Source organism: Rhinolophus sinicus, chromosome 3 (genome assembly GCF_057876585.1).
Source record: "Rhinolophus sinicus isolate RSI-liver-muscle chromosome 3, RSI-T2T, whole genome shotgun sequence".
Taxonomy (NCBI): Eukaryota; Metazoa; Chordata; class Mammalia; order Chiroptera; family Rhinolophidae; genus Rhinolophus; species Rhinolophus sinicus.
In genome coordinates, this window is record NC_142503.1 from 130,276,893 (window position 1) to 130,287,054 (window position 10,162).

The 10,162-nt window shown below is 45.5% G+C and overlaps 1 protein-coding gene across 2 annotated transcripts; it reads left to right on the forward strand.

Moving 5' to 3' along the window:
* Positions 1–2,509: 2,509 nt before the first annotated feature.
* RNASE1 (ribonuclease A family member 1, pancreatic) lies at positions 2,510–7,029 on the forward strand. 2 transcript variants are annotated; one of them, XM_074327977.2, is made up of 3 exons: positions 2,510–2,527; positions 5,464–5,572; positions 6,296–7,029. In XM_074327977.2, the coding sequence occupies exon 3, from the start codon at positions 6,326–6,328 to the stop codon at positions 6,794–6,796; it is 471 nt and encodes a 156-aa protein (XP_074184078.2). In that variant the 5' UTR covers positions 2,510–2,527; positions 5,464–5,572; positions 6,296–6,325; the 3' UTR covers positions 6,797–7,029. The 2 variants fall into 2 exon arrangements, with proteins under 2 accessions (XP_074184078.2, XP_074184079.2); XM_074327978.2 differs by lacking the exon at positions 2,510–2,527 and having other exon boundaries at positions 6,300–7,029.
* Positions 7,030–10,162: the final 3,133 nt, after the last annotated feature.

A 10,162-nucleotide genomic window follows, 5' to 3' on the forward strand; every position in this document is an offset into this window, starting at 1 on the left:
TTTGACAGGAATTCAGGAGGGTGGAATGGGGGTAAGATGAGAATTTTTCTCTCCCTTTCTGTGTATCTGTGTTTCTGTGTGAATGAGTTTGTTTTTTAGTTAAACCAAAGGCACTTAATTGGCGAATACAGCCACAAAAGCAATTTTGGCTATGTGAAAAGGATAAAGGTCTTAAGGAAATAGATCTTATATTAAGATCCAATCTTTCTTCCTGGGGAGTATTGAGAGGAAGATCGTTAGAAGAAGAAACACTGCAAAAAACAAAATATTTTAACTGGGCGGGATCTTACAAAGCATCTTTCTTCACTCTTTCATTTCTCAGAAAACAATACTAAGGCTCAGAGAGGTCCCATGATTTGGCCACAGCCACTGCATGATCTACTGACGGAGGCCTCATGGCCCAGCTTGTGGAGGGGGCTGGGTTGCCAGATCAGATTGCAGTGAGTGAAGCATCAGGACTGTTTAATCCAAAACTCAAAGCAGGTCAGCCAGTGGGGTTAGGAAGTTGGACTTAGTGACTCAATAAAAGGCTCCGCTTAAGTAGATGTGAGACTTGTCCCCTAATCTGGGTAAGGCTGGACTCTCTTCACTCGATATGCCTGCATGGACTTCCCCATCCATGTGGTTTGTCCCTTGACCATATCTCCCAGCTTTGGGAAAAGAAGAACTGTTGTGCTCATTGTAACAGTCCTAATGATTAACACAAGGTGGAAAGCAGGAGATGGAAGATGGAAGATCCAAAACATTTCAAAGCAAATGACTTTTCTCAAGACCTTGCTTCCTTGATGTGAGGAACCGTCATGTGAGGCCTCTTAAAGAGAGGGAGGGATGCTGCTAAACTCTTGGGGGCTTCCTCCTCCTAAACAGGTTCCTCTTCTTCTAGGACCCCCAGTGGAATCAACAAGTGTGTCTCAGGGACTAGAGAGCTGGGAGCCCGGACCACTCATCTTTCCTTGCCTCTGTCCCCTCACTCTGAAAGCTGCTCCAACGGAAGTGCCCCAGATTGTATCTCAGTATGAGTTCCCAGTCCCTCTAACTCCACAGGTGGGGGAAGCAGCAAAGCCATCCCTGCCTTTTCCCACCACACTTCACAGCAGGAAGAGCGGTGGGAGAACTCTGGGGGAAACGCACAGCTAGAAGAGATCAATTTCACAACGAGATATTGCAGATCTTCGGGTGCACATCCCGGGGGCTCTTCCCCACCTATGGCACACCAGGCAGCATAGTGTAGTTACCACACTGTCCTGGAACTCAGGGACCTGAGGCAGGTTTCTGTTTCTGCTGCCCAGGTGCTGTCTGACCTTGGGCCTGCTGTGGCTCTCAGGCTCCTTGTTTGTTTATAGTGGGAGGACTAGAGGAAGGTCCCTTACCTTGCTTTTGTCCTTCCATTCCTTGAGTTCAGGGTAACAGACTATCTTTTACACAATGAAGTCTTTTGCAAAGTATTCAAGATACTTCTTACTCAGGCCTACATTTTTCTCTTCTGTGCCATCCCCCACCTCCTCCTAGTCACATGGAGGAACTTGCTATTTTCTTTTATTTTTTTAAAAGATTTTATTGGGGAAGGGGAACAGGACTTTTATTGGGGAACAGTGTGTACTTCCAGGACTTTTTTCCAAGTCAAGTTGTCCTTTCAATTTTAGTTGTGGAGGGTGCCATTCAGCTTCAAGCTGTTGTCCTTTCAGTCTTAGTTGTGGAGGGCGCAGCTCAGCTCCAGGTCCAGTTGCTGTTTCTAGTTGCAGGGGGCACAGCCCACCATCCCTTGAGGGAGTCGAACCGGCAACCTTGTGGTTGAGAGGACGCGCTCCAACCAACTGAGCCATCCGGGAGCTGAGCGGCAGCTCAGCTCAAGGTGCCATGTTCAATCTTAGTTGCAGGGAAACTTAGTTGCAGAGCCCACCATCCCTTGTGGGACTCGAGGAGTCAAACTGGCAACCTTGTGGTTGAGAGCCCACTGGCTCATATGGGAATCAAACTGGCAGTCTTCGGAGTTAGGAGCACAGAGTTCCAACCACCTGAGCCACTGGGCCGGCCCAGGCTATTTTCTAAACATAGTGCTCTGCCACCAGTGTTTAGTTCTCTTTCTGGACTTTTTCTTCTGTCTGTATTGCCCTCCCCTTACCCCAGTGAAAAAAAATATCCTTCAAAATCCTTCCCAAGGTAATCTTTGCTCTGAAATCTTCCTGATCCCTCCACTCCACCCCTTTTCTCCCACTGCTTTCTAATAACCCTCTCCTTGTTTGTACCGGAGCTATTACCAAGGTCTGGTTTGTATTACAACTCTAGGGGCTGCTTCTGTTGGGGAGAATTCTCAGCACTTGGATCTAAAATAAAGTGCTTGATTTAATTGCTTAGCTCTTCTTAGGAGAGGACAAGGTCGGTGGCTCTGATGGAGACTGCAGATTCCAGGCTCCCAGATCGCTTAGGTGCCCTGCCTTCCTCTCTTACCAGCTGTTTTCTTTCACACAGGAGTCCTGGTCAATAATGAATGCTATCAGAAGAGCTGCCACAAATGGACTACTCTTAGGTAAGGGATGGGGGCACTGGTGCTTGTCCTAGAAGGGAAGGGTGGGGGAGGATCTCCTAAAATGGAGGAAACCAAGAGACCACTGAACCACCCAGGCTGACAAGTAACTAGGTCTTCTCCTGTCAGGAACCGTAGACACCCAAGTCTCTATCTTTCCTCAGACACCATGGGCAATATCTGACCTCCATTTAAGAGGACCCAGGGCTTGGAGAATGTGCTCCGTCCTTGGGACTGAAGAAAACAATTCTAGCGTCAGGAGGCTGGGAGGGGGAGGTGGGAGACCAGGGCCATTCTCTGTGTGTTCTGGAGAACAGGCTATTGACTACACCTGGTAAGCTCACACGCACGTCAGGGCTGCCCCCTGGGAAAGTACAATCTGTTCCTGGTTGGCCTCCAACAAGGGCTCAGGTGTTGGAACCCCTTTCTTTCCCAGTTAGATGTATGGGAGAGAAATGGGCTTGGAAAGAGAAATGGGAAGTCCTACAAAATGGGGATCATCAACAGGAATGATAACCGCACAGTCGTGAAAGCTTTTTGCCCTTGTGTAGTTGTCATGTGAGATGAAATGTTGGGGTGTGGGCAGGAGGCTTAAATTGAGAGAAGATTGTGCAATGTTTCGCTGGGGAAGGGGTTTCTCAGTTGAGGCCTATAAATGCATAGCTTGTGACAGGCTTGAGGGGCCATGCTCTTTGTCCCCTAAGAGATGTTTTAGCTTCATAGGATCATAAAGTCTCCCAAGTCACTACAATACAAATTGAACTTTGTCTCCGTGGAGTTAGCTCCAGAGCGTCCAGAGCCTCACTCCTGAAGAGGAGTCAGGGAAACTGTGCTTAACTTGGGAGAGGAGCAGATAGCTGCTTGAGAGAAAATGGGAGACGTCAGTGGGCCCTTGCCACACAGCCTGTCTCTAAGGAGACTCTTTGGGGCTCAGAGCCCACAGATGCAGTGTAGTTCCCATCTTACTGGACTGCCTTTGGCTCTAGGAAGATTTCAGAGATTAATTTCCAGGCCTTCTGTGAAGGCGACAAAAATGCACTTTCCTTCACTTTCCTTCACGCCTGGGATCAGGCCAGTCACTGATGTGGCTTTGTGATGTGATGTGATGTGATCTTGAGAACCTGCCTTGAACACTCAAGTTTGTCCTCTCTCCACCCTCTTGTGCTTCCTCACATGCACATGAACAAACTTTGTCTAGTCTCCTGATCTGTCTTTTGTCAGTTAATTCTTAGGCTCCCTGACATGAACCTAAATGGATAGGAAAAGTTTTCCTCCCAGCGCCACTCAAGATGATAAAAGTACAAGGACTAAGAGACAAACAAAACATACTGTGTTTCCCCAAAAATAAGACCTAGCCAGACAATCAGCTCTAATGTGTCTTTTGGAGCAAAAATTCACATAACACACAGTAATAATATAATATAATATAATATAATATAATATAATATAATATAATATAATATAATATAATATAATATAGGGTCTTATATTAATTTTTGCTCCAAAAGACACATTAGAGCTGATTGTTGGGCTACGTCTTATTTTTTTGGGAAAACAGGGTAGGTGAAGGGTGGGGTGGTGGGTGAATTACGGGAACATTAAACTAAAAACTCATGCCATACTATGTCTTCCTAGACCCACTTCCACTTCAAAATTCATACACATCAGCAAACAACATTGACCTGACTAAAGATTTTTTGGATATCATGGGGTGAAACAGTTTTAAAATTTCCTTTTAAAGAATTCTGTTCTTTCTACCAAGGTCCCTCTCTTCCCTCCTCTTCCCCTTTCCTCCCCTCCCCAGGATTTTAAAACTGCCCACTATTTTCAGCTCAGGTTTTTATCAAAACAAAGGCCTGGAAATTATTTGACTCCACCCCCCTGTAAAAAAAAAGATCACCCAGTGTTATTTAAATAGATTCCTTTGGGGGGATCTGAACACCACCCCAAGTGAATAATCACAGAACTACTACCATTTATAGATTCTTTCTAAGCAGTACTTTAAGCACTCTGCTCATCTTACCTTATTTCGTCCTAACAATAAATCTAAAAGGTACATATTATCCCCATTTTAGAGACCTGGAAACTGAGGACCAGGGAAATAAATCAAATTCTGTAACTTGCCCATTTCTTAAGATGCTAAACCAGAATTTGGACTGAGATAGTCTAAATACAGAGCATGGAGGGAATTTTGATAATTCTCACTCAAGAGGTATCAAAATTGTCACCTAGCAAAAACAGATCTTGCTCTAGGAGGAAATTCTGCTGCTAAAAAATGTGATGCTCTCTATTTTTCTTCAATAGGGATTTGGGATTTTGGTTTATCTTTAGTTCCTCTACTAAACTCTGACCTACGGGATGAGTGGTCACTGTAGATAAGAACTATCACAAACTCACCTTCAATATCTCAGGAGTATTAAAGTGGCCCAAAAAGGGTGAGGTCACATAGAGGCTTCCTTCTTCTCGACCTGTTCAAGCCCTTGGCCCTTCCTTCTCCAGCTCTGAGAAGCCTTCCAGCTAGAGACAGCTGGGTACCTCTCCCTGATCCCCCCAGGAGAGGTGTTGTTGGGAGATGTGAAATTCTGGTCAAAGCCACTCCAGGACTCCTGGGGAGAGACAGGGCCTCCCTTTCCCTCCACCTCCTGTGATCTATGTTATGTGCCCTTTGCTAACTTCCGAGGGCTATTTGGTGAAAATGAGATAATAAGGAGTTGGTTGGGGTTTGAGCATCAGTGCTGTAGTGGCTCTCTCTGCTGCTCCTTGTGAACCAGCAGACAGATGTGATTCACATGGTAAGACAGGTCCCTATAGACAAAGACTCACCCTCCCCAGCAACCCTGAAAAGAGGGTGGCCTCGGTAACTCCCCACTCCTTCCTCACAATGCCCTTGTTTTCCTCTGGACTGAAACCAAGATGCTCCTCCCACCCTTCTCTTCTAGGAAGCCAAGCCCCTTTGTAATCTCCATAAGGTCCACAGCCCAGGGATCCAGCGACTGCAGAAACTGGCCTTCCACTTGCTCTCTCCTGGAATCCAAGCTAGAGACCCAGGTAGTGGTCCAAGAGGTGGATTCAGGAGCTGCTTTTGCTTGAGGGTTGGAGAGAAGGGAGCTGGGGTGGGCGAGGATAGCACTGAGAAGGCTTGGATTAGGCAAACATCAGCTCGGGCAGAGCTGGGATTGGGGATGGAGCGCTAGGGCTGCAGAGAACCCATGGGGCTGGAGAAGGATGGGGGGAGGCAGCCCCAGGTGGGGGGAGGCGAACATCTCTCTTTGGAACACAAGGCGTCCCTTTGTGACGCCAGTGTCAGGCACTGGGTTGAGTTTCCTTTGTGTTGTCGGACAACAGGGCTCTGTCGGCCATGATCCTCTATGTCATGGTGGTATCAGGGACACAATTTGGCTCATGGTTTATTCAAAAGATCTTCTATTGAGCCATTAGAGCACTGAGTACAAATACATTTTATTTTTTAAATGTATTTTGGATTAAAAAAACAAAAAAAACACCTCCAGTATTCAAAGACAGGACTGCCAAAATTTAGGTTACTTCCAAGGTCACCACCCAGAGGGGAGGACCTCCTTTCTGCAGCTAGTGGGAATCAAATGCTCTTGGAGAAGAGTATATGTGAGTGTTCATTACTTGGAAAAGCTTGCGGGAATAGGGACATTTTTCTGGTTAACCTGAAGGGAGATTGTAAAGCAGAGAGGCCACACGTAGAGCCGGGGTTCTCTTTCTAACGTGATGCTTTCCCTCCTTTCTCCCTTTCCTGGCTAGGTAGGTTCCTCTTGGGGGAGTGAGGCCACCATGGCTCAGGAGAAGCCCCTCTTCCTGTTCCCACTGCTAGTCCTCATGCTGCTGGTGCTGGGGTGGGTCCAGCCTTCCCTGGGGAAGGAATCGCGGGCCAAGAAGTTCCAACGACAGCACATGGACCCTGACAACTACTCCAACAGCGACCCTAACTACTGCAACCAAATGATGAGGCGCCGGGAAATGACGAAGGGATCATGCAAGCCCGTAAACACCTTTATCCACGAGTCCCTCGAAGACGTCCAGGCCGTTTGCCTCCAGGGAAATGTCACCTGTAAGAATGGCCAGCCCAACTGCCACCGGAGCAGCTCCAGCATGAACATCACGGATTGTCGCCTGACTTCCGGCTCCAAATATCCCAACTGTGTGTACCGGACCAGCCAGAAAGAGAGGCACATCATCGTGGCCTGCGAGGGGAATCCATATGTGCCGGTCCACTTTGATGCTTCAGTAGAAGTCTCCATCTAAGACCAGACCAGCAAGATGCCTCGCCTCATTATTGTGTTACCTGCCTCTCCCGTCTTCCTTCCTTGCCCTAAGGGAAATAATTCAAGTTAGGGCTCCTATCCAACACAGCTTGCTTCCCTGGCCTGAGGCTTGCCCTTGTGTGGTTTGGTAGGTGACGAGTGAGTTGTGAGGTGGGCCCCATGTTAAACCACTTCACCTCTTCTTTCAATAAAACTCAGTTGCAACCACCTGAATTCCTGAAGGTGTCCTTATCCAGGTTACTGTTCCTATGATTGCTTTCCTGCCAGGGGTGAGAACTGTAAATCTGGTTAACTTTGGTGAGCTGCGAATGGAATCATTAAATGCCTCCTATTCTGACCTGAGATCATTCCTTTCCTTGTAGATTTAGTGACCTGAGATCATTCCTTTCCTTGTAGAGTCTTTGATGCCAAGTATGAATTTTTAAGTGTTGTGGAGGAGAGACTGTTCCACGATGGGACCTATGAGCTGGACCCAGGCCAGAACAGAGATTGCTTCCCACAAGCCCCCCTTAGAAACTGACCATAATCGAAATTCATTCTGATCCTAATCAATGTTCATTCTGACATAAATCAGGACCCCCTCGCCTGCCTCCTGTGACTTGCTATTCCTGGAGCTGGCTGTTGTCCTGACCTGGTCAGGCGTGTAAAATAATTTCTGTAACTGGTAGCATTCACGTACTAGTAGTGGGTACTAAAAATATATTTTATTTTTTTAAATGTATTTTAGATTAAAAAAAACCAAAACCTCCAGTATTCAAAGACAGGACTGCCAAAATTTAGGTTACTTCCAAGGTCACCACCCAGAGGGGAGGACCTCCTTTCTGCAGCTAGTGGGAATCAAATGCTCTTGGAGAAGCGTATATGTGAGTGTTCATTACTTGGAAAAGCTTGCAGGAATAGGGACATTTTTCTGGCTAACCTGAAGGGAGATTGTAAAGCAGGGAGGCCACACGTAGAGGTGACATTTCCCGTGACTGCCTCCTGCTTTTACCCTACATAATTCTTTGGCACCTGTCAAGTGCCGCAGTGATCCATTCTGTCTTGCAGCCACCCAAGGCATGACTTGTATGTAAGTGTTCCTTAATGAACTTTATTAATTAAAAACTGGAATGCCCAACCTCTTTCTTTGATCTTTCCCTGCCCTTACCTTAGGGAGGTACATTTTCAGTCCCAGGACCTTTCCATGGGTCTGTGTGTACTAACAAGTACGGGCTGTTTTGGATAAAAGGGAGCTACAGGGGAACTTGTCATCCTGGGTGAACTGATAAAAGGTGAAGCTCAAATCCTAAAATCGCTGACATGGGAGGAAGGACAGTGTGACCTCAGGAAGACCCTGCTCAGCCTCAGCGTGGAGAGGAAGAGTGTATGAAATTGTGATTCTAAATTTCTATTTTGTTTTTCTTTTTTTCTGAGGGAGCTATTATTAAATCAGAAAAATGGTCGTCTCTTACTTGGAAAGTTGGAATCTTCGATTTAGGAGCTAGAAGGGACTTTTGAGGGAGACTAAGTAGACTTCAGCTTGTATATCAACTAATTGGAAACGCCTGCCTAGACTGCTGCAGAAAAACTTGTAAACAGTGATGTGGTTGAAGAGTAGCCTCTACCACAGGCATGAGAGAGGTAAGAGCATATGTGCCACCCATTTGCCACCCTTGACCTAATGTAACCCCCACCCTTTACAGAGGAACAAAAAAAATCTCAGAAAGGTTAAGTGACTTCCTCATGGCTACTGCTACTGGTGTTTCCCCGAAAATAAGACCTAGCTAGACAATCAGCTCTAATGGGTCTTTTGGGGCAAAAATTAATATAAGACTAGGTATTATATCATATAATATAATATAATATTATACTATACTATATTACATTACATTACATTACATTACATTACATTACATTATATTATATTATATTATATTATATTATAGACCCAGTCTTACAGTAAAATAAGACCAGGTCTTATATTAATTTTTGCTCCAAAAGATGCATTAGAGCTGATTGTCCGGCTAGGTCTTACTTTCCAGGAAACACGGTAGTTAGTGGCACAGTTGGGAGCAGACCCCAGGTTTGCTGGCTTCCGAGTCTTCCTTCTTTCTGCCACTAGAGTCTCCTCAAGAAGAAAATTCCCATCTCCCTGATTCAATACATGCTGCAGAGTCATGTCTCTCTTTCCCTGAGCTCACTGGCAATTCTCACAGGTTCCCAGACTACTTGGCCTGTGAGTCTGCTCAGTTCTTGGCAACTTGTCCTTACAGCCATAGAAAAGACTAGACTCGTCTTCTGTCATCACTTAATCATTTCACTTGACCCTCTATTTACCATTGCGTCTGGCTCTAGACAAGGTCATAGGAGAGAAAGTTCCTACTTCTAACCAGTTTGACCAGCTCTGTCATTGTCTTTACTACATTTATAAAGGTTGGGAGTGACTTTTTCTTATGTAAAGTGAATTCTTAGTTCTGGGGGCTTCTGTATGAGGAGGAAAGTGTCAATATAAGAAACATCCAAACCTGTAGAGAATTTTATGAGTTTATTTGAACCAAACTGACGAAAGTTGCGGGGAAGCAAAATCTCAACAAATTGAGAAAATGCTCTGGAGAATGGCAGTTTTATAGCTTCTTTTACACATTAGAATTAAAGGAGGAGACATGAACTCAATTGGTGGTAGATTTAGGGGGCAGGCGAAAGCAAAGTAGGGAAATCTCTGGGATTGAATACAAGTAAAATGGAGAGATATGTACTTCTTTTATATTGGGTACAGGATAGTTAATAATTAACATTTACAGGACGTAGAGATGGTATTCAAAGAACAAGGTAACAATCAGGGGTTCTGTGGTCTCCTGCTCTGGTGATGTGGGTGTGCCCTAAAGGGTCTGGACAAGGAGATTATTCTGACATTTCAAAGATATGTTATCTTTGATGGAAAAAGAAAATAGACAGGCTCACTTAAGGTGAAAAATGATCTTTGTCCAGGAAGCTAGAGGCCAAGCATGTGACTACCCTCTATGACCTGCTTTTAGTTAGGAATTTCTACAAGTCAGACCATCCTGTGTGGTTACTTCTGGTCTCTGAGTTTGTAGGGCCACCATGCTGGCCTCCCCTGAGCTTTCCTATGTGTGCCCTCTTTTGTCCACAAAAGCCTACAGCTGAGAGGGGCCAGATATCCCTGCATTTCTAGGGTAATGGGGATCTCACTCCTTACCACCAGTGAGGATTGAAGAGGAAAAAAGGGAAACTTTTTAGATATGCTTTCTAGATCTGCTTCTTTATAGACAGGATTTTTCTCAAGATCATCTCACCCTTGTTCCTCAGCCCAACTTTTCCCTCCTGCTAGTGCTAAGAGAACACTTTA

Excerpts from the sequence above, each read along its gene's own strand:
- RNASE1 (XM_074327977.2), top strand. The coding sequence starts at position 6,326 with ATGGCTCAGGAGAAGCCCCTCTTCCTGTTCCCACTGCTAGTCCTCATG.